We start from the raw sequence: 20,919 nt of genomic DNA, 5'->3' as shown, positions 1-20,919 counted from the left end.
GCCTCCTCGGCATCGTCCCCCTACATTTACAAACCCGTGATTCTGTACCATGGAACAAATCATCCCTTTCATCGCCCTCCATGTTGACCAGGATGGTACAAGCGACGCGATTGGCCAATTAATCGCCAATGGCCTTGGACCTTGATTGTTTTACACGGTGGTTTTTCATCTATTTTTCACCTCCGTGGTGGGTTTTGCCATTTGCATCGAGCCCAGAATGAGCGACGACGAGATCGACCCGCTGGACGCGTTCATGGCCGGGATCGAGGCCCAGGTCGAGGTCGAGAAGGCGGAGCGCCGGCCTCGGATCGAACGATGCACCTTTGAGGAAGAGGAGAAGGACGTGACTACCGTCATGGCCATACCCAGCTCTGCCCAAGTGTTTGAAGAAGACGTCGAGGACCGCATGAGCAAGAACCAAGACATGCAAGAGATCGAAGCGCTCGACCACTCGAAGATCGCATACGAGCCATTTCGGAAAGCGTTCTTCAAGCCCACCATTGCGATGACGCCGGCCGAGGTACAAGCGTCGCGGCGCGAGCTTGACATTCGGGTCGAGCTGCCCGTCGGGTCCGACGACGTGGGGCCGATCCGGTCGTTCATGCACGCTGGCTTTAGCCGGCAGATCCTCGCCTTGCTCATGAAGCATGGCCTCGAGGCGCCGACGCCGATCCAGTCCCAGGCGTTCCCGCTGGCGCTCTCGGGGCGCGACCTCATTGCGATTGCGCAGACCGGGTCCGGGAAGACGCTGGCGTTCGTGCTGCCAATGATGGTGCACATCATGGACCAGCGGTACCTCGAGAAAGACGAAGGGCCGATCGCGATCGTGCTCTCGCCGACGCGGGAGCTCGCCCATCAGATCTACGTTGAAGCCAAGAAGTTTAGCATGGACGCCAACTGCGCAGCCATCTACGGCGGTGCAGGCAACAAGTGGGACCAAATCCAGTCGCTCAAGAAGGGCGCAGAGATCGTCGTCGCGACGCCTGGTCGCCTCCTCGAGCACCTCCGGAAACGCGTCATCAAGTCCCTCTCGCGTGTGACCTTTGTCGTCCTCGACGAAGCCGACCGCATGTTTGAGATGGGCTTTGAAGCGCAGCTCCGGTCCATCTTGGGGCAGGTACACAAAGCATCGTCCATTTTCGTTCCACCACCTATCGTTGCGAGGTAGATTCGGCCGGATCGTCAGACGCTGCTCTTTTCGGCGACCTTTCGTAAGCGCATCGAGGCTTTGGCACGGGACGTGCTGACCAAACCCGCCAAGATCATTGTGGGGACCGTCGGCCAGGCCAACGACGAAATCAAGCAAGTTGCTGTCGTGCTCCCGGTACGTCTTGTCTTTTGTATCAATGTTTCAACTGGATGCAAGTAGAACCCTGCGGCCAAGTGGAATTGGCTCATTGCAAAGCTCCCCGAGCTCGTGGCGCAAGGCAAGCTCCTTGTCTTTGTCAGTAGCAAGGCCGGTGTCGACGAAGTCTCAACCAACCTCAACGACCATCCGATCAAACTCACGTGCGTCTCGCTCCATGGCGACAAGTCGCAGTACGACCGATCCGACGCGCTCCACCGCTTCAAGACGAGCGCGTGTCCCATCTTGGTCGCTACGGACGTGGCGGCGCGCGGTCTCGACATCAAGGACGTACGCAACGTCGTCAACTACGACGCCGCCAAGTCCATCGACACGCACGTGCACCGCATTGGTCGCACAGGCCGCATGGGCGTCGACGGCGTCGCGCCGGGCACCGCGTACACGCTCTTGACACCGAACGACGTCGAGTTTGCGGGCCACCTCGTCAACAACATGGACGGGTCGCGCCAAAACGTCGTCGGCTCGGATCTGCTCCACCTGGCGGCGCGCTCCCCCCACTTTCATCGCCGCCGCGCGCCACAAGCATCCCATCAGGACGGCGACGACGATGAGATTGATGCTGTTGAGCGCGAGTATGCGATGTCCATGACGCAGCCCAAGTCAAAGCAAGAGCAGCGTCAGGGCCTCGGCTTTGGCTTCCAGAGCAAAAAGAAAGGCGGACCACCGGCAAAACGAGGCATGGGCCTCGGGTTCGTGGCAGCGTCTAGTGCCAGCAAAAATGGCGCGGCCGCTCCCATGTGCATCGAGCAGACCTTTGGCTTTGTGCGGAGCTCGGCCCCGCCAGCGTACAACCCGCCTCCCGTCTACAACCCGCCTCCAGTCCGCAGCCCACCGCCAGCGTACAGCCCACCGCCAGCGTACAGCCCACCGCCAGCGTACAGCCCACCGCCAGCGTACAGCCCACCGCCAGCGTACAGCCCACCGCCCGAGTCCCGATCCGCTGCGGTCGTCGGTAGTAGTAGTAGCGCTGGTAGCCTCGCCCCGCCGCCGGAGCGGAAACGCAGTCGGTGGGGAATGCGCGAAGCCGACGCGGTCGTCGAGCCGGCGCCCCGCGTCAAGAAGAGTCGATGGGGCCCCGCGACGTAATACTACCTCGACTGCACTTCTTCGTACATCGTCCTCGTCATCATCACGCAGGGCATGGAAGCATGCCAATGTTTATAAAGCGAAAACAAGTCCTGACGTCCTACATACGTTGTACTACCGTGCTCACGTCGATGACGGGCTTGGCGGCGGCGCGTCAAACGACGCAAAGTCTTCGACCACTGGCGGGGCGCTACGAGGAAAACGATTGGATGACCACTGTCCAATCACGTGCTACCTGTCGCTGACGCTAAGCGACTCAAAGTTGGCCCACGACGCGTCGTTGAGCGTGTGCGAGCCCGACGGCATGATCGCGTCGTCGTCGTCATCCGACGAGAGCACGGGGATGCCGGCGCTCATGCCGTACGCCGCGCGCGGGTCAAACTCTGTGAAATCTTCGTCTTCGTCGCTGCTACTGCTGTCGTGGATCATGGCCGGCGGGTCGTTGTCATGCGGCAGGTCAAAGTCCGTCTCAAACGAGTGATGTCCCTGCTCCATCATCATATCGGCAAACTGCGACGACGTAAACTGATGGTCAAACTGCATCATGGTGCTGTACGGATCGACCTACGCATAGCGGCGTGAGACACAACGACACGCAAAAGTCGCAACGTACGTCGGGCTCCGACATGACACCGTGGATCGAATGGCTTTCCTTCTCGTTGATGGCGCTCAGCGTTGTCTTGACAAACGCCTCCCACTTGGGCCAGAGCGGGTCGCTCTCGAGGTGGTCGACGATGCTGTCGGCATGCGTCATATCGTTGAGCGAGCCGCGTGCGTCCGTGCCGCGGACCTCGTCCGTCACGGTCGTAATCATGTTGGAGATGCGCAGCAAGTGGCCCATGTAGCCCTTCGCATTGCCGTTCGTGACCTCCTATTGCAGGCATTAGGCAAATGATCGGGACGAATTGATTGTCGTCGTACGGCGTTCTCTTCGTACGTCTGCATGATGCGCCCGAGGAGGTTCGACTGCTTGAGAAGGCCGACCTGAAGGTCCGAGCCGCCGCTGGCAAGGATGCCAATGACCATGCTGTCGATCTCGGCGTGCAGCATGTTGACGGCCTCAAACTCAAAAAAGAGGTCCAAGCACGTGCAGATTGCATTCTACAGAAGTACAAGTCAGAATTTCAATTGAGTTTTCATCGAGTGTACCTCGGCGAGAATCACGGCGTCAATGACTCGGTACTTGGCTTGCATGAGCAGCACCAAGAGACCGACGAGCTTGAGCCGGCGAAGTCCCAAGCGCGGCACAGTTTGGTGCTTGGTGTTGACGCGCGTCCCCGCGTCGTCCTTGAGGGCTCTGCAAATCTATCACATTTGTGAGATGCGAACCGTCACAGCCACAGTTTTGTACCTGGGGAAGGCGCTCGACCGTCGCAGAGATGACCACCGAGACCGTCTCGGGCGTGGTCGAGCTGTAGTGGGCGTTGGCATGACGCGTCAAGAGCGCCGAGAGCACCGTGAGCGCCGACGTCATCGACGACATGACCGGCGTCCCCACTGGCAGCGCGAGGTCCAGGATCGAGTCGATGACTTCCTTCGTTTCAATGTGCTCGACGAGGGTCACCGACGGCGGGCTGGACGTGTCCGAGCTCGACCGCGTGCCATAGTGGATGATGTCGGCCAAGATTTCGGCCGTGTGCTTGTGAACGTCGCTGTCGACAGCGACCGTCTCGCCATTGATGTCCTTGGTCGGCTTCAGATTCGCGACGAGGTAGTCGATGACATGGCGATCCGATTGCCACAAAAGCGTCTTCTTGGCCTCCGGCGTGCCCATGATGCTGTCGTCGTCGTTGGAGGAGTACCAGTTGTTGGACGCATACGGGTGCGTAAAGTCGACGTCGTCCAAGTAATCTGCGTCCAAGTGAGCCACGATGCACAAGGTATGGATGGCGCTACCCGAATGGTAGGGCTGCATGAGGCGCTTGAACATCTCGGCGATCGAGAACGAGAGCGTGTGGGCCATAAACCCTTGCAACAGCCCGTCCGCGTTCTTGTTCATGAGCGTCGTCATCTCTTGCGGCTTGCGGATCATGAGCAGCGAAATGACCTATGCGCCTTGCAGGGACGAGACATGGCTGTGGCAAGACTACCTTCTCAAAGTAGCCAGCGAGGCGCGAGTCGAGCGGCGACGGCTGCTGGAGGAGCTTGAACAAGTCCTCGACAATCGCGCCGTCGGCCGCGGTCGAGAGCGTCTCGGTGATGCACATGATATCGCAGCAGAGCACCTCGCACGACATGAACGGGTACCTATGCGATAGGCCACGTGAGCACGACGGTGTGGATACATGCATCTTCGCACTTGATGGCCTTGAGGTCGCTGTCGCCGTCTTCGGGCGTGCGCGTAATGTAGTAGACCATCTTGCGCACCGACTCCTCTGTCGACAAGCTAATGGACGTCATCATTCTCCGTGGGTCGTCGACGACGGTAGAACATACAATTGCAGGAGCTTGACGTTGCGCGTCTTCACCTCCTGGATGAGCTCGTCTTCTTCAAGCACTTGCTCGAGCGTAAAGTCATCGCGGTCGAGCAGGTCGGCCAAGGGGCTAGCACGTCGCATGAGCCAGACGTTACGATGGATCGCCGCCCCTCGATGGCTGGCCGGGCATGGGCGAGGAAGCGCGCCATGCCATCGCCGTCGCCAGCCAGCATGGCGGTCGCGTGGAGAGGTATCTACCTCGAGATGTTGAAGAGGGTCGCGGCCTTGGACCAGACGCTGCCGCTATCGTCGGACGCGAAGAATGACATGGGGCTTCCTTCCGATTTTAGGGGAAATTTTCCAAAGGCTTTTCAGGAGGGAGCTTCTGTCCTGTATTTTGTATGCCATACATATATCCTATTTATTTCAATTAATTGAGCTCAGGTACCCCACACAACGAAAATCCGCAGCTCGAACCCACGTCTGCGTTGGGATCCCGCTTCGCTGTCAATGGCACCATACAAATATCAAGAGAATTTTGATGCCCGATTCATAAAAATGTTTGGCTGCGGCGCGCGAGAACCTCTTATCAGCATGTCGTCCATATATATTCTCACAGGTTTATGCCCGTAGAAATAGATGTCTGAGCTATCGAATATGCAAGGTAATGAGAATGATGGTCGATGAGCATGAGTGCTGGATGTCGGGCGGGTTGGACGTCCCGTATAGGATTCCAGTTACGCAATGTCGAAAACCCGCCCGAGAGACAACCATTCACAAGCTCGCGACCATCAGGTGCAACGTCAACGAGACCAGACGTGCACAAGATGTCACGCACGGTTGGATCTCACTTTTCCATTGACCTCGGCCGCGTCACAACACACAAAACTACAAAAATGCTCGGCGAAGACGATGTTTCGACGCGCGAAATCATGTACGACATTCTCGACGCCCAGCAGCACGACCCGACGGACCCAACTTTCCAGAAGCGACTCTACGACCGCCAGCGCAAGCGCGAGTACCGCAAGCAAGTGCCCCACGAGATGCGATACCTCAAGCAGCGCATCGAAGAGCTCGAAGCGCATCTGGCGGCCCTCCAAGCCCAGCGCGAGAACCACACGACGTCCGAGGACAAGTCCACGCTCTCGATCTCGTGGCAGGTCGTTGCCACCGTCTTTGAAGAGGAAGCCCAGCACGCGCTCGTCGAGAACCAAGCGCTTCGCGAGCGCCTCCACGAGATGAACCAATGGGTCTACGAGTACGTCCGGCAGACGCCGCCATAAACAACACACCTTATTTATCTTTGGACGCCACGTGATTGTTGTCGTGGGCTTGCGTGTGGGGTGATGTGGGATACGAGCTACGGTGCAATCGCTTGAATGCAAGGCATGTACGCCTGGCGAAACCGAGCGGTGGCGTTGACCTGCATCCTGTTGTCAAAATCACGTCATCTTTTAGACACTACCGTTTGGTTTATCGCAATGTGACGGCTTAGGCACACAGGCAATGCTGGATGAGTGCGCATACGGTGGTCACTTCGGGGCAATCGTGTTGGCGCTAGTCCCATCTTTGCTTTAGTGATGCTTGTTTCCGTGAGGCGCTTCATGGTTTGTGTTTGTTCCAGAGCGATGCAAAAGACCTTGAAGAACAATGCGAGTCATCGGAATCGAGCTTGGACATGTGTCACCAAGAAGTTGGTCTTGATGCCACTAGATCGTCCATTTCCGACGGAGCCGTAGACGGTGCCGACCTTGTCGGGGACAAACGGGTGCGGTGACGACTGGAGGAATTGAACCGGTGACGTCTACGCAAAGACATAGGTGCCACGAAAAAGGCAAAGCGTCCAAATCCGTCCACAACGAACGACTGAATGAGCGTCTTTGATACTGAGTGAACGTCTTGTCCCGTTACCTTTCGACATACAAATGTCAAGTGTGGTGTTATGGTGGTGCTTACTAGTATGTGTAACGGGTGGAATGCTCCCAGCTGGAGAAAGGACCAAATCCATCACGGCCGACCGCCTCTTGGTATTGGACAATATGCTTCAGGAAGACGACTTGTCCACGCGCGAAATCCTCTATGACATTGAGGACGCCCAGCGACACGACCCAGCGGACCCCAAATTTCAGAAGCGGCTCTTTGAACGGCAACGGAAGCGCGAGTACCGCAAGCAAACACCGCACGAACTTCGGTACCTCACGCAACGAGTGGCAGAGCTCAAGGCGCAAATCGATATGATCTTAACCGAGCGAGCGGTGCAGCGGTCAGCCTTGTCCTGGAAAGACGTCGCGGCGGTCTTTGCCGCACAGGTCGACGAGGCGATTGCAGAGAACAAGTCGCTTCGTTGCCAAATTGACGAGCTTACCGTCATCCGCGACGAGCTCGAGCGCTACATTTAATCGTCAATGAGTTCTGTTTATGCATTTCAAGCGCTTGCATAACTTTCCAACAACAAGAACCCCTCAGTATCAAAAAATTTGGAGTTGCTGATACCAAGGAACATCAATCATCAAACGCTTTACCGCAGCACAGGGCAAGCTCATTTGCACACCGACGCTGCGTCTCTTGATTGGAGGGCACTCGGGTCCAGCCAGTGCATCGGTGGAAGGAGGCACCGCTGGTGCATCAATTGCACTGCTTGCCCTAGTCACCCTACGAGTTGCCCCAGTCTTTCTAACCGTGACCACAGACGAGAATGTTGCTTTCTTGCAGCAACCGCGAAACCGAGGCGTGTCGGAAGATGCAGAGAGACCCTGAAGGCAAGTCGAAGCAAGATGTGCCGTATGACACCTCACGCTCAGCGCCAAACAATCGGTTTCCCATGACAATATTGTATCTAATCTAGCCGTTCTGTCATCTTCTTTCCTTAACTTGCCATCGTCCGATACAAACCAATGAGCGCCGGCAGTTGGGAGGCATTGTACTCGCTATTGGTTTCGTCATGGGACTGCTACCGACGTAGCAACTCCGTGCTCAGTAACGGCGCGTGATATGAATCATTGCCAGAATCGAGTTAGATCATTTGGTGAGTCGGGTCGGTTGGTCCTACAGCGGCACAGAAAGAAACGAGCACTTTATCAAACATTCAGAATGCAATGCTACGTGGAGCAGCACGGGTCGGGGTTGCCTTCCATGAGCAGGCCATCGACGTCCTTGAAGAAGAAGAAACCAAGCCCGAGGCCGAGAACTGCGGCGATGAATAAACCCGTCTCGTACGTCATGACAACGAGCATGAGCAGATATGCACCGGTCATGGTGCACATGTAGACGCCAGCCAAACACACTTTGCACCACATTGGCAGGCGACGCGCCACGACGCGCGGGCGCTCGTCGCACGTCAAGAGCTCCTTGGAGAGCGCTTCATTGCTGTCGTCCAAGAGCGAATCGTCCAGCGACGGCTCGGACCACACGGCGACTGCATATCGCCGCGTCCAGCGCTGCCGGAGGAGCGTTTGGGCTTCGACGAGCGCCTCGACCGCAATACCGAGGAGCACGACGCCGCAAAACCCAATCGCATACTTGGCGCCCGAGTTGAGCACCCACGACTCGAAAAAGATACGCGGGCAAAAGCCGTCGATCGCCGACTGGAATCCATCGTACATGCCGGTCGCACCGTGGCAAAAGCCTGACGTGTCGTTGTGAGGCGCCGCGACAAAGTACGTGGCCTAGTGACGACGTAAACAACTACTTGCATAGCATAGGGCAAAAAATCATACCGGGCTGTCTAGAATCATCTTGGCGTGGTCTTCTGAGCACGCAAAGATCTTTTGGTTGCCGTGCGGACCCCATGGCACTGCGTGCGTGAGGTCGGGATGGCCGCACACGGGGCAGCCCATTTTGGCCTTGACGTACGGTGCAGGCAGCTGCGGCACGGCGACCGTACCGCGCAGGAACGTTTTCTACGTCGTGCGTAAGAGCGTGCAGGGCTAGCGACGAACGCACGGGGCTGCTCGTGAGCTGGTGAAAGTGGCCGGCCATGTCGCACGCGTAGATGGCCTGGTCGCCTTGGATGGCCTGCGCAATACTCGGCACAACGACCATGTTGCAGATGGGGCAGAACGTATTGTCGACGTCCTGCTGCGCGAACGCGCTCAGCGCAAGCAGCGCGAGCAGCAGGAACACGGCCGACGTCGTCCGCTGCATGGATCTTTCTTTGTTAAAGTAATAAAAATAAAATAAATTGCAACGGAACAAGTGGCAAGCTTTCCGAGGTGTGTTTAAAACAGATGTTTTATATGATGTGTACATGTGTTTCATACAATGCTCAGCGCAGTGTCAGGAACGCGCGCCCATTGTCAAATTTCCCGTTGAAGAACGTGCCGCGCCACTCGACGCCGTCCTTGTCCGTGTAGCAGCCGCTCCCGTGCATCCTAGTACGCGATCATTGACTGACTATAGTAGACAACGACTAGAAATAGATCACATACTTGCTCTCGCGCCACTGACCAACGTACGTGGCGCCGTCGCTCCAGCGGTACGTGCCGTTGCCACAAAACAAATTGGCTTTGAATTCCCCCTACAAGTCACGAAATATGGGAATGGTAACAATTCCGGCGATACATACCTCGTACACAGCTCCGGATGCAAACGAATAGACGCCTAACGGGCACGGCCAATGACACGGCAGTCCACGAGTTGAAAGTCTACCTTTGCCATCCATGGTGTCCTTGCTCCATGTTCCCGTATACTTTTCGGGCCCGTTCCAGTGGGTTCCGTGGCCGTGGCGCATCGTGACTTGTTGGCAGCTCTCAAACTCGCCATCTATGCAATACGTCAGTTTTGGGACAGCGAGCTTTGGAGAGTCGCACCATACTTGCCGCCGTCGGGAAAAGTGAAGATGCCGGAGCCTTTGGCCTCGTCCGGTGTCTCGACCGGCGTCTCCTCGACCTCGACTGTCGCCGGTGCTTGCTTCTTGGACATGATCGTCGAACTACGAAACCGACTGTAACTGGGCGCCGGTTTGCCGATTGAGTGCAGCATGAGCAGGGTGCGTCGCCGTTCGAAGGCTTGGCACAGCTGACACAATTGCATAGGACACACCAGCGGCAAGTGGCAATGCGGGACTCATCCTTCCTGGCAACACGGTCCAGAACTTTGCGTCCCGCGTGACGAATGCCGATGTGCTCACGCTCGCGACGAGCCTCCTCTCGACCGAGGTCACCGACCTCGAGACCATCGATTTGCAGCAAAACCGCATCGGCGAAGTCGACGAGACCGATCCTGAAGCGCATCTGAGCGCCGTCCGAGCACTCTCCAAGCTCTTTATTGTAGTCGACTTGCCAATGTCGAAGGTTGACTCATGATGTCGTGCTAGAACAACGTGGACGGGTACAAGTGCGCGTTGGTGCGCGTCGACTTGAGCGGGAACGAGCTCAATAGCGACTGCATCTCAATCTTGTGCACAGCACTCCGCAACAATAAGACGATCAAGTCGCTCAACCTCCGGCGAAACCCCATGGGCAACGAAGGCGGCATGTTTGTCGCCGAGATGCTCGAAGGCAACACGTGCCTCGAGGCGCTCGACATTGGCGACACGGACTTGGGCCACGGCAGCCTCATTGCGATGGCCACCGCCTTGTCCCTCAACGAGAGCATATCGAGTATCAATATGGACAACCCGCTCTTGCGCACGCTCGAGGAAGAAGCGCTCCAGCACCTCGGGAAGATGCTCCAGACCAACTCGACGCTCACGCATGTGAGTCTGTGCAAACACCACATTTCGGACATTGGCGCCCAAGTCCTCGCCGAGCGCTTGCTCGACAACAAAACACTCACGAGTTTGCACTTGCGTGCCAACAAGATTGGAGGCTTTGGCTCCGAAGCCCTCGCTGCGCTGCTACTGAGCGGGTCGCGCATTATCGAGCTCGATCTGACGGCCAACCGCATGACAGACGAAGGCGCAAAAGCATTTGAAACTGTGCTCAGCGCGTCCGCGACGCTGGAGACACTCTGCCTCGGGTACAACTCGATCGAAGACGACGGCCTCGCGCGCCTGGCGCACGGTGTACTGCGCAATGACGATAGCGGGCTCAAGAAGCTCTTGGTGTGGGGCAACGACTTTGGCGAGAACGCACCTGCTGCATTTGAGGCTCTCCACGCCCAGTCGGCCGGCAAACTTCACATGGACATTCTGCCCTACACGGTCGACGGTGTCGTCATGCTTGCCAAGAAGATCGCGGACGAAGACTAATCGTACCAATCACAGCGCGTTTGGACCTCGTTTCAACCAATCCCAGAGAAGTAATTGTTTGCGGCATCGATGCCGAATATAAAGACCTCGTAGCTTGTATGCGGCATATCCGGATAAGGCTACTGGCAATGCCGAAATTCAGGACGGATCCGGATTGGATCATGTGGGTCGTCCAGCGGCGCACGGCCCGCGCCTGGCCGCGCAGCATGCTCGCCAGCGCTCGGCGCGCTTGGTTCAGCTCCGACGACGTTGACCGCGCGACAAAGGCCATGATTGCAGACTTCTGGTCGACGCACGACGCGACGAGCACGGACGTGGCGCTCATCACCAAGGTGCTTTCGTCGCCCTCGCACACGACTGCGCTTGCAGAGCTTCGCCACGCCACGCAGTCCGATACGCTCTGGGACGACGCCACTAGCGCTGCCAAGCTTCTGCAACAGCTCAGTGTTCTCGAGAAGCGTGACGCGATGGCCGACCAGCTGCAACAGACGCTCGACGAAACCAAGGAGCTCTTTGGTACGCATTGTGCACGCACAATACAATCGACGAAGATGAGTAGACCTTGCGCTGGAAGAGCATGAAGAGGACGTTGTCGCGGGCTGCGTCGCGTCCCTAGCGACGGCGTTAGCGTCGGCCAAGAAGCTCCGCGCCGAGCTGCTCATGTCCGAGCCCGCCGACCCGTCGTCGTGCTTTCTCGAGATCCACGCTGGCGCCGGTAGACTACGTCGCGACATGCAGGATTCATCTAAGTGGTGGAGCGTGTAGGCGGTACCGAGAGCTGCGACTGGGTCGACATGCTGCTGCGCATGTACATGCGTTGGGGCACCGACCAAGGGTTTGCGAGTGCGTCCGCCATATCACTTTCAAGCGGAGCATCATTGTCTTGTATAGCTGAGCTCGTGAATGCAGTGCCCGGCGACGAAGCAGGATACCGATCCGTGTGTTTGCGTCTCGACGGTAGGTTGCATCTCTGTCATCTCTCTTCTCCAACAAAACATGCGTAGGCAGCTACGCTTACGGCTGGACGCGCACCGAAGCCGGCGTCCACCGGCTTGTTCGCATTTCGCCCTTTGACAGCGCGGTACTCGACTCCCTTGCAGTGGTTTACTCTGATTGCGAAGCGTAGTCGCGACGCCACACGTCGTTTGCCCAAGTCCGTGTCTTTCCGCTAGCGGCGGCGGTCCCAGGTGTGTACCCCAGTCCACGTTTCAGAGCCATGACAAGCGTCGGGGACTAGGCGCAAGGGATATTCGCATCGATACTAAAGACCTGCGCATCGACACCTACCGCGCGTCGGGACCGGGTGGCCAAGTACGCGACGTCACTCCTCATATCGATCCACATTGCCTCTTTGTGTAGCACGTCAACAAGACGGAGAGCGCGATTCGAATCACGCACTTGCCGACGAATATTGTCGTCCAATGCCAATCGGACCGGTCGCAACACCGCAACAAGGACACGGCGATGGAAATGCTGCGCGCGCGTCTTCTGCAGCTCGAGCTCATCGACCAGTACGTTGTGCTGTTGACGTCTCGAAATGACATGGTGGTCAGGGAAAACGAGCGGCGTAAGTACACGCAAGGCCTCGGTGACAACGGGTGGGGCAGCCAAGTACGACGACGACCATTTTCGAGATTGAAATCGATAGCTCATGCCACGGTAGATTCGCTCGTATGTGCTGCACCCGTACAAGGTCAGCACCACCTTGACGAGGTTCGTTTCACGAGAAGACTGGTCGTGTAGATGGTCAAGGACCATCGCACCAACGTCTCCAAGTCGAATACGTCGGCCGTGCTCGACGGCGACATCACCACGTACGCAGCGACGTGTTTACGTCCCCTTTGATGTATAGACGCTGTGTAGTTTTATCCAAGAAGCGCTCTTGGCCACAGCAGCCAGCGTCGAGTGACCTCTACTACGTTCCAGTGCTATGTCCAAACACTACCATCTCCTTCATTGCGTTGGCTTTGCAGCTAGAACACGGTGTCGGATCGAGATACCTAGCATGGCCAGTCGACCGGTAGCACACGATAGCCGTCCACATCATAACGTAAACCGGTTGCGGCGCGGCTCACCGTGGTGGAATCGCGTCCTTGGCGGTGTCGGCGTGACGCTACACCGTGACGCGGTCCCGCGCCTCGATTCTTGCGTAATCAGAGGTTCTGTCGCAAGGAATCCTCCTGGGCTGCATCCTGCGCTTGTGGCGGTCGATCCCGGCGATCTCTTGCCGCTTGTACACGAGGAGCAAAGGGCAATGTGACCATCTTGGCGGCGCGACCATGGTTGTCGACGCGGCCACGTCACCGCTGGCCGTGACAGTTTCAAATTTGGGTGCCGGAGTTGTCTTCCGGAGGCAGCTGGCGACCACGCGCTAAGAACACGCAACTTGGAATTGGCCATGTCGTGGATGCTCTCGATCGCCGGCGCGGTCGCCGCCATCGTCGCGTTCTACCTCTGCGCGAACCGCCTCGTGCTCTTCTTCAGCACCTTTAGCTTCCAGGACGGCCCGTACGTCCTCGGCGTCCACCAGTGGCGCAGCAACAACCGCGCCGGGTACGGCAAAGCGCCTCCAGCCTCGCGCCTCACGTGTGTGTGGCTAGGCCGCACTGGTGCAACATTTGCGAGTCCGTCGCGTACGGCATCCGCAGCAACGTTGTGAGCTGCGACATCTGCGGCATCACGGCTCATGGCCGCTGCGCGCTGCTGTACCTGCGCGGCGGCGGCCTGCCCGAGCGCTGTGCCTGCAAGGTCGCGGCCGTGCCCTTCGACTTGGACGCACGCGCGCTCGAGCAGCATGCGTGGGTCAAGGGCAACATCGATCCGCTCGACACGTGCGACATCTGCGGCCTCTTCTGCGGCAGCATCCTCGCGCTCTCGGCGATCCAGTGCGCGTGGTGCCATCGCCGCGTGCACGAGACGTGCTTTCACAATGGCGGTATTAGCGCCATCTGTGACTACGGCCCGCACGAGCGCCTTGTCTTGCCACCCTCGTCGATCCGCATCCAGCCCAAGCCAACCGTGCTCTCATCTGTCAAGTCGGCTGTCCAGAAAATCAAGTCGCGCGCGCTCCAGCACCGGTCGTCGTCCTCGAGCAAGCTAGCAACGATGTTTGCTCGCGCCGTGTAACAGCAAGTCTGATGGCGATCTGTAGGGACGACGACGCGTCGCCGATGAAAACACGCTCCGGGTACGTGCGATGCGCTTGTCCATTGGTGTTGAACTAGCTACTAGCACGGTGCGGCAACGCCGGGCGACCGAGACGAACATTACGCCGCCGCAGTCGTCTGGGTACGCGCGTCCTGTGTGCTATGGCTTGTGGCTTGACGCACAATGTAGAGCTACAACGACCGAGGTCGTTGAAGTCGATACAGACGAGATGCTGCCGTATGTCATTGAGCAGCCCATCGGATCGACGCCGCTTTTGGGTACGTCAACCTTTTCATGCTGAGCTAGATGGTATTTTGTAGTCTTTATTAACAGCCGCAGTGGCGGTCAAATGGGCGTCTACGTCCTCCGGCAGCTGCGCAAGTGGCTCAATCCCCTTCAGGTATAGTTTTCGTTTTGTATATCAGAAGGCCCATATGTGATGTGATTAGATTTACGACCTCTCGGTGCCCGGTGGTCCTCGCCCGCCTTTGCTGCAGTTCCGACACGTGACAGCGCTTCAGATCCTTGTCTGTGGCGGCGACGGCACCGTCGGCTGGGTACGGTCTCTCGCTCTTGGTACGTGGTTACGAGCGACAATTGTTTGTAGGTGCTTGGCGCGATCGATGAACTCGTGGCACAAGGCCTGCTGCGTCAACCTCCCGTGGCGATCTTGCCGCTCGGCACGGGCAACGACCTCGCGCGCATTTTGGGCTGGGGCGGCGGCTACTCGGACCAGGTACGCGTCTTCCCTTGCGCTTCTTCACTCATATCGTTGTTGTGCATAGCGCATTAGCGGTACTTTGCTTCACTGTGCTTGGGTGTCGGAAGGTGCTGACAACGTGGCTGTAGACATCCTCTCGGACCTCGAGAATGCGCACACATGCCTCCTCGACCGCTGGCGCGTCGATCTGAACGGCGCCAAGCACTGTGTACTCAACAACTACTTTGGTACGAAGTCACTTGGTCCTCTGGTTTACATTTCAAATGTAGGCGTCGGTGTCGATGCCCAAGTGGCGCTCGAGTTTCACGAGCAGCGCGAGCGGTCGCCGGCGCTCTTTATGAGTCAGTTTATCAACAAGCTCTGGTACAGCCGGGTACGAACCACAATCTGAAGTACCGTGCATGACTGGCTTGGCGCATGCAGTTTGGCGCCAAAAACTTTATCACGCGGACGTGCGCCAATTTGGAAACCAAGATCCAACTCGTGTGCGATGGCGAACCGATCTTGCTGCCGCCGGGCATCGAAGGCGTTATTGTCGCCAACATCAACAGCTACGTACGTCCTCTCGCTCGCCGGTAAGGTATGAAAGCCATGAATGTAGGGCGGCGGCTCGGTGCTGTGGCACGACAACGACGTCGACAACGAGTATACGTTTACGCAGCCGGTACGCCCCGCCTTTGGGAGATTCTGTGATGCAAGCCGACTATAGCACGGCCAGCAACGCTTCTTTGGACCTGCCTCGATGCAAGACGGTCTGTTGGACGTCGTGGCTGTCACGGGCACCTTGCATTTGGGCCAGCTCCAGGTAATACCTTGCGTAGGAATAAGAAAAGAGGTATGCTCATGGGACGCTAGGTCGGGCTTTCCAAGGCGATTCGGCTCTGCCAGTGCAAGCACATTGAGATCAAGCTCCTCGAGCGACTCCCGATTCAGATTGACGGCGAGCCGCGCATGCAAGATGCATGCGCCATTGACATTTCCTTCTTCCACCAGGTACGACTTGGATGTTTGGTGTCGATGATGTGAATGTCTCGTAGGCCTTTATGCTCGGCAAGACGATTGAGGAGCGCGACACGGTCGCTCGCCAAGTCGCAGAGGTACTCATATTCCTACATCTTCCATGTATGGTAATGTTGCTGGTGCTAGACGCTGGATTGGGCGGGCCATTCCAAGATCATTACTTGGACACAGCGCGACATTCTCCTCGCCGAGATCGTTCGGCGTGTCAAGTCCAAGTCGCTGCCGACGAAGCGGTCCTCGGTCGAGTACAACATGTGATAATACCCTCAAATACGAGCTCGCAACCCCAATACAAGGGTATTGAACCATGCAATGCAGTGGGCGCGGAGTCGGCCGCAGGTGCAGAGCCAAGTATGGAGGCAGAGCTACATATATCCCAGTGCGAACCGTGGGCACGCGCAGGACGCGTCGTTGTCTATCGCGGATTCTCGACGTGCCACGTCAGATGGGTGACCAAGCAATCTTCCGGATAGATATCCGGACCTAGAAGTCTCATTTTTCAATTTGCTCCCAAGGCCAAGCATGAACACGCCCACCGCAACTGTCATCGCCGCTGTCGTCGCCGCCGCCGTCGCCCTGTACTGGGTCGTGCGGTCCGTCTTCCTCTGGCGCCTCAAGCGTCGCTACCAAGGCAAGCCCTACGTCCTTGGCCGTCATCAGTGGCGCCTTGAAGACTGCGCCGGGTACATGTGCATCGGCTGTCGATGATCGTGCATCTCATGTCGCCTGTATAGACCTCATTGGTGCAACGTGTGCGACTCGGTCGCCAACAACGTCAAGCGCACGGTCCTCGCGTGCGACGTCTGCGGCAAGAAGGCGCACGAAGCGTGCATTCTTCGGCAGTCGGCCGGCGACCACAGCTGCCGGTGCAAAGTCGCGGCCAACGCGACGTACAACTCGCATTTCTGGGTCAAGAACAACATTGACGCGGGCAGCTCTTGCACGATTTGCGACGGCTCGTGCTTCGGAACGAACGCGTTCCAGTGCGCGTGGTGCCGTGACGTGGTGCACGAGTCGTGCGGTCGCACCCAGACGTGCGGGTACGGGCCGCACCGTCGCCTCGTCTTGGCGCCGACGTCGGTGACGACGCAAGACACGCCGGTGACAACTGCCAACACCGCGCAGCACGAGACATGGTCCATCACTCGGTCGCTCAATCTCTCTGAGCTCACACTCTTCTGTATTGTAGGGGTCATTCTTTCATTTTTGGGTTTCGAAACAAGGTCGTCCAATGCCTGCCCCGCATGGGGTATACCTTGCATCCTGCGAGATGTAGCATCGACCTGACGACCGAGTAGAACGGCGACCAACCCGATCGTCATCCAGGACGACGACGACGACCGAATGCAGCCGTACAAGATCGTCACGCCGCGCAAGACGACACCGCTCCTGGGTACGATGCCTCCACGTATTTGACACGCATGATCACGGACTTGTAGTGTTTATCAACGGCAAAAGCGGCGGTCAGCAAGGCACTTACGTCGTCCAGCAATTCCTCAAGCATCTCAACCCGCTTCAGGTGCGATGGCGCGTACTGCCTGCACCAAACTCCTTTGATTATGTTAGATCTACGATTTGCATGCTTCGGGCGGTCCGCGAAGCGCGCTCGTTCAGTTTCGCCACGTGGAAGGCCTCAAGATCGTTGTGTGTGGCGGCGACGGCACCGTGGGCTGGGTGCATTCTCGCGTCGTCTTGTTTGGGTGAGTCTGTATGCAACCTAGGTGCTTGGCACGATTCGCAATCTGGTCGAAGAAGAACTCCTCAGCGACCAGCCGCCCGTCGCGATCCTGCCGCTAGGCACCGGCAACGACCTGGCGCGGTCCTTGAACTGGGGCGGTGGCTACGCTCGTGGGGTATATGTCCTATCGTGACGATATTCTCTCTTACATACCAATGCTGCGTAGCCCATCTCTGGTACGACGACGCATTGCGCTTGACGCAGGTACAAGCTGGCAATTTTGTCGTAGACACTTTGGACGACATCGCCAACGCCGATACGCGCGCGCTGGATTGCTGGCGCATCTCCATGGACGGCCGGAAGACGTGCACGCTCCAAAACTACTTCAGTAGCGCGCACGCGACAGCTTTGCTCGTCGTTTCACGTGTGTATACGTAGGCGTGGGTGTCGACGCGCAGGTGGCGCTCGAGTTCCACGAGAAGCGCAAGGAATCGCCGGGGCTCTTTGCCAACCAATTGACCAACAAGGCTTGGTACACCTGGGTACGTCAACGCGACTCGGGATATGGCGACTGCAACGTGGTATAGTTCGGTGCCAAGAACCTGGTCACGCCGACGTGCGCCAACCTCGAGGCCAAGGTCAAGCTCTACTGCGACGGCCAGCGCATCCAGCTCCCAGCCGAGACGGAAGCGGTCATTGTCACCAACATCGACAGCTACGTACGCGCTCCTTTGTCTACCTCCCGAGTTTGAATCAAATCCTTCAAATAGGCTGGCGGCACGAAGCTTTGGCGCAATGATGCTACGCCCGCCTATGGCCAGCGGGTATCCGACGCTGTGTCTCGTCAAACGGCGCATGATTGCCATAGGATGCGCGAGGCCGCCACACGGCGCTCCGACCTACCGCCATGGACGACGGCCTCCTCGACGTTGTGGCTGTCGGCAGCACGATGCACCAGGGCGCCATTCACGTATCGTGCTGCTCGTTTTCTTTGCGTTGACTACCAATGTTTTGTATAGCTCGGACTCGCCAGCGCCACTCGCGTCTGCCAAGGCGAGAAGATCGATCTTCAACTTCGTGAGTCGCTGCCTGTCCAGGTCGACGGCGAGCCCCACCTCCAGGAAAAGGGCCGCATTCGCATCATTTTCTCGCACCAGGTACGACTCTGCGAAGATGAGCCCATGATGCAAGCTTTCTGGTAGGCCGAGATGCTCGAGAAGACGCTTGGTTGACGCCTTGTCATCGAGGTATGTACGTTGCGACATGATCCCAAGTGACGCTGCTTGTAGTCGCTGAACGAGCAGACGACCTCGTCCGTAGATCAGCCTTCCAGTAGACAGTCTACTAACTAACGATTCACAGTGTGCTGCACTGAAAACGTGGCGCCGCGAACTCGCATCGATACTGTCGACACGTCTCGACACATCGATGTAGGCTTGCGGCCCATCGTTTTCTCTGGAGCACACTGCTCTAGTATTTCGTCTTCATCTTCTACGCAATACTCTTGGGATCTTGGTACTTACATGCAAAAGGTAGATGAGCGGTTGCTTGAACGTTGATGACATTGGTGCAATCGAAAGTGCAACTTGCGATCGTTCACAGCAAGATCGCCATCCCAATTCGGACATCACCTCGTCCTAATCCTAATATAACTAGATTCACGCCACCTTCCTGCCTTGAATTAGGGCACTAGATCTTCATTTTCAATTGCGGCCGGAAGGAAGAGGATGGAGATCCGAGTGGAAGACGAGGTCTGTGTATGTGAAGCATGCAGGATGGCGGCTGATCCAGCGGGTGTAGCTCCGTGCGCTTCTGGAAGTCGAAGACGCGCTCCATGCAAGCCTTGGGACTGCTATCGACGCCTTCCGCGACCTCTTCCCCGCCTCGAGCGACCACGTCCGCCAAGAGACCAATGCCATCCGCCGACAGATCGACCTCCATGCGGCGGCGCTCCATGCATCAGACGTATCCAGTGCAAGCGCCGACATGATGTTTGAGCGCCGCGTCCTCGTCGATGACGTGCACAACCTCGTGCTCGCCCACGAGCTCTTGGTACGATCCTTCTTCCCATGATGCAGCGACCAACGCGTACTCGTGACGACGTAGTGGAAGACGTTCTCGACGGCGGCGCTCATTCTCTTTCGGTGGATGGATATGGAGCGCTGCGGCGCCGTCGGGTCGTCCATCAAGGTGCTGCATGGTCGTGCACGGTCCTTGCATTAGATGGCTCAGCTCCACGCAGAGAAAGGCGCGAAGCGACAGCGGACCATCGCGTACGTGCTTCTGCGCGTCTTCTTACACCTCATGGATGGGCGTAGTGCTCGAAATGATGCTCCGCGAAGCCAATGCTGCCATGAAGAAGCTCGTCCATCCAGACACCCTGGTACATTTGCAATACCTCTTCGCGCAATGATCCATCGTGACATGCATGATATAGGTGACGATATCGATTGCAAACATGTGCTCGGAGCCTGTCGTTGTGGACGCTGTCTCGATTTGCTTTGTGCACAACGGTCGTCTGCTCGAGTCGACGATCGAGCTGCATGAAGTGCTCGGCGTCTCCGCGACCTCGTCACGTGCGTCGTTCCATTTCTGTGTTTTGTGTCGGGTACTGACGGCGCGCGCAGTGCACCTTGGCGTCCATCTCGGCAACCTTGCATCACGACCATCGACCAACCGCTGCTCTCGTATGCTCGAGCCATTGGAAGCACTGCCGGTTGTCACGTGGCGCGTGGACGGCGGGCATTGCATTGCGGGTCTGCACGCTACCGTCGATTCCTCCTTTGCGATTTGACACTGCTTCATGACGCTTAATACTGCATATTGTTTCTTGTGTACTCGTTGCAAATGAAGCACGCCACATTCTAAGAGCATAGTTCTACTAGTAATACTTATAGCAGTAATATGCGTAGCTGCAATCGACATAGCAAGTACTCGTATGAGGCTCCGACACAGCGACTCGCCAGTGTCGATGCCGGTCCACGTCGTGATCCATCGGCGCACCTGGTGCCACGTCCATGTGTTTGTCTTGGCCGTCAGATATGGATCGCTGCAGGCACACTACGCAAGTTGGGCGCGCGGAAGACTTAGTAAATGACCAGAACGGCTTAATGCAGGCCGTGGGGTATTGGCTGTAAAGCCACTTGACGATGTGGGAACGCTGCACTTTGGCGGCGAGTTCATATACCGGTATATATATATATATACTCTCGGCGTGTCAAGATGGAACAACGACGATCTTCTGGTGATCGGGCATGCTTCTCAACTCGAAGACCACGACGGGTACGCCGAACG

The 20,919-nt window shown here is 57.4% G+C and overlaps 11 protein-coding genes across 13 annotated transcripts; 8 read left to right on the top strand and 3 right to left on the bottom strand.

Annotated features, from left to right (window-relative positions):
- The first annotated feature begins 190 nt into the window (after nucleotides 1–190).
- SDRG_00792 (hypothetical protein) lies at nucleotides 191–2,559 on the top strand. Its single transcript, XM_008606287.1, has 3 exons — nucleotides 191–1,117; nucleotides 1,169–1,324; nucleotides 1,370–2,559. Exons 1-3 carry the CDS (start codon nucleotides 218–220, stop codon nucleotides 2,450–2,452), a joined length of 2,139 nt encoding a protein of 712 aa, XP_008604509.1. The 5' UTR covers nucleotides 191–217; the 3' UTR covers nucleotides 2,453–2,559.
- Nucleotides 2,490–5,218, bottom strand: SDRG_00791 (hypothetical protein). Its single transcript, XM_008606286.1, has 11 exons — nucleotides 5,128–5,218; nucleotides 4,889–4,996; nucleotides 4,752–4,838; nucleotides 4,543–4,699; nucleotides 4,349–4,499; nucleotides 3,804–4,303; nucleotides 3,602–3,757; nucleotides 3,374–3,553; nucleotides 3,066–3,323; nucleotides 2,688–3,016; nucleotides 2,490–2,642 (listed from the first exon to the last, which is right to left on the bottom strand). The coding sequence occupies exons 1-11, from the start codon at nucleotides 5,196–5,198 to the stop codon at nucleotides 2,576–2,578; spliced, it is 2,064 nt and encodes a 687-aa protein (XP_008604508.1). The 5' UTR covers nucleotides 5,199–5,218; the 3' UTR covers nucleotides 2,490–2,575.
- Nucleotides 5,219–5,765: 547 nt separating this feature from the next.
- Nucleotides 5,766–6,152, top strand: SDRG_00790 (hypothetical protein; the record flags this gene model as incomplete). Its single annotated transcript, XM_008606285.1, has 1 exon — nucleotides 5,766–6,152. The coding sequence occupies one exon, from the start codon at nucleotides 5,766–5,768 to the stop codon at nucleotides 6,150–6,152; it is 387 nt and encodes a 128-aa protein (XP_008604507.1).
- A 687-nt stretch (nucleotides 6,153–6,839) lies between these two features.
- SDRG_00789 (hypothetical protein) lies at nucleotides 6,840–7,319 on the top strand. The gene has a single exon (XM_008606284.1). It carries the CDS (start codon nucleotides 6,846–6,848, stop codon nucleotides 7,266–7,268), a length of 423 nt encoding a protein of 140 aa, XP_008604506.1. The 5' UTR covers nucleotides 6,840–6,845; the 3' UTR covers nucleotides 7,269–7,319.
- A 308-nt stretch (nucleotides 7,320–7,627) lies between these two features.
- Nucleotides 7,628–9,021, bottom strand: SDRG_00788. 2 transcript variants are annotated; one of them, XM_008606282.1, is made up of 4 exons: nucleotides 8,812–9,021; nucleotides 8,586–8,768; nucleotides 7,762–8,534; nucleotides 7,628–7,705 (listed from the first exon to the last, which is right to left on the bottom strand). In XM_008606282.1, exons 1-3 carry the CDS (start codon nucleotides 9,010–9,012, stop codon nucleotides 7,968–7,970), a joined length of 951 nt encoding a protein of 316 aa, XP_008604504.1. In that variant the 5' UTR covers nucleotides 9,013–9,021; the 3' UTR covers nucleotides 7,628–7,705; nucleotides 7,762–7,967. The 2 variants fall into 2 exon arrangements, with proteins under 2 accessions (XP_008604504.1, XP_008604505.1); XM_008606283.1 differs by having other exon boundaries at nucleotides 7,628–8,534.
- Nucleotides 9,022–9,049: 28 nt separating this feature from the next.
- On the bottom strand, nucleotides 9,050–9,804 carry SDRG_00787 (hypothetical protein). Its single transcript, XM_008606281.1, has 5 exons — nucleotides 9,678–9,804; nucleotides 9,517–9,630; nucleotides 9,434–9,468; nucleotides 9,297–9,385; nucleotides 9,050–9,239 (listed from the first exon to the last, which is right to left on the bottom strand). Exons 1-5 carry the CDS (start codon nucleotides 9,787–9,789, stop codon nucleotides 9,134–9,136), a joined length of 456 nt encoding a protein of 151 aa, XP_008604503.1. The 5' UTR covers nucleotides 9,790–9,804; the 3' UTR covers nucleotides 9,050–9,133.
- A 7-nt stretch (nucleotides 9,805–9,811) lies between these two features.
- On the top strand, nucleotides 9,812–11,151 carry SDRG_00786 (hypothetical protein). The gene is made up of 3 exons (XM_008606280.1): nucleotides 9,812–9,856; nucleotides 9,903–10,136; nucleotides 10,184–11,151. Exons 1-3 carry the CDS (start codon nucleotides 9,848–9,850, stop codon nucleotides 11,057–11,059), a joined length of 1,119 nt encoding a protein of 372 aa, XP_008604502.1. The 5' UTR covers nucleotides 9,812–9,847; the 3' UTR covers nucleotides 11,060–11,151.
- Nucleotides 11,152–11,265: 114 nt separating this feature from the next.
- SDRG_00785 (peptide chain release factor 2) lies at nucleotides 11,266–13,083 on the top strand (the record flags this gene model as incomplete). Its single annotated transcript, XM_008606279.1, has 12 exons — nucleotides 11,266–11,575; nucleotides 11,616–11,774; nucleotides 11,825–11,902; nucleotides 11,951–12,020; nucleotides 12,068–12,140; nucleotides 12,186–12,246; nucleotides 12,297–12,370; nucleotides 12,419–12,570; nucleotides 12,613–12,670; nucleotides 12,723–12,752; nucleotides 12,803–12,873; nucleotides 12,923–13,083. 12 exons carry the CDS (start codon nucleotides 11,266–11,268, stop codon nucleotides 12,966–12,968), a joined length of 1,182 nt encoding a protein of 393 aa, XP_008604501.1. The 3' UTR covers nucleotides 12,969–13,083.
- A 337-nt stretch (nucleotides 13,084–13,420) lies between these two features.
- On the top strand, nucleotides 13,421–16,260 carry SDRG_00784 (hypothetical protein). The gene is made up of 17 exons (XM_008606278.1): nucleotides 13,421–13,612; nucleotides 13,660–14,136; nucleotides 14,211–14,246; nucleotides 14,291–14,347; nucleotides 14,396–14,484; nucleotides 14,527–14,606; nucleotides 14,656–14,763; nucleotides 14,814–14,942; nucleotides 14,992–15,001; nucleotides 15,056–15,154; nucleotides 15,197–15,300; nucleotides 15,351–15,482; nucleotides 15,529–15,591; nucleotides 15,637–15,732; nucleotides 15,783–15,920; nucleotides 15,965–16,024; nucleotides 16,074–16,260. Exons 1-17 carry the CDS (start codon nucleotides 13,458–13,460, stop codon nucleotides 16,203–16,205), a joined length of 1,965 nt encoding a protein of 654 aa, XP_008604500.1. The 5' UTR covers nucleotides 13,421–13,457; the 3' UTR covers nucleotides 16,206–16,260.
- A 121-nt stretch (nucleotides 16,261–16,381) lies between these two features.
- On the top strand, nucleotides 16,382–19,167 carry SDRG_00783 (hypothetical protein). The gene is made up of 16 exons (XM_008606277.1): nucleotides 16,382–16,630; nucleotides 16,682–17,083; nucleotides 17,137–17,196; nucleotides 17,246–17,340; nucleotides 17,387–17,466; nucleotides 17,514–17,621; nucleotides 17,669–17,800; nucleotides 17,852–17,861; nucleotides 17,915–18,013; nucleotides 18,064–18,167; nucleotides 18,213–18,344; nucleotides 18,396–18,449; nucleotides 18,494–18,595; nucleotides 18,645–18,782; nucleotides 18,828–18,872; nucleotides 18,915–19,167. The coding sequence occupies exons 1-15, from the start codon at nucleotides 16,470–16,472 to the stop codon at nucleotides 18,855–18,857; spliced, it is 1,707 nt and encodes a 568-aa protein (XP_008604499.1). The 5' UTR covers nucleotides 16,382–16,469; the 3' UTR covers nucleotides 18,858–18,872; nucleotides 18,915–19,167.
- Nucleotides 19,168–19,334: 167 nt separating this feature from the next.
- Nucleotides 19,335–20,494, top strand: SDRG_00782 (the record flags this gene model as incomplete). Of its 2 annotated transcripts, XM_008606276.1 has the most annotated exons (7): nucleotides 19,353–19,376; nucleotides 19,426–19,677; nucleotides 19,732–19,815; nucleotides 19,868–19,898; nucleotides 19,944–20,008; nucleotides 20,063–20,201; nucleotides 20,253–20,419. In XM_008606276.1, exons 1-7 carry the CDS (start codon nucleotides 19,353–19,355, stop codon nucleotides 20,417–20,419), a joined length of 762 nt encoding a protein of 253 aa, XP_008604498.1. The 2 variants fall into 2 exon arrangements, with proteins under 2 accessions (XP_008604497.1, XP_008604498.1); XM_008606275.1 differs by having other exon boundaries at nucleotides 19,335–19,376; nucleotides 19,732–19,898; nucleotides 20,063–20,494.
- Between the last annotated feature and the right edge of the window lie 425 nt (nucleotides 20,495–20,919).

Source organism: Saprolegnia diclina (genome assembly GCF_000281045.1).
Source record: "Saprolegnia diclina VS20 unplaced genomic scaffold supercont1.2, whole genome shotgun sequence".
Classification (NCBI taxonomy): Eukaryota; Oomycota; class Saprolegniomycetes; order Saprolegniales; family Saprolegniaceae; genus Saprolegnia; species Saprolegnia diclina.
Note: the sequence above shows the minus strand (reverse complement) of the source record. Positions and strands in the feature narration are given on the sequence as shown.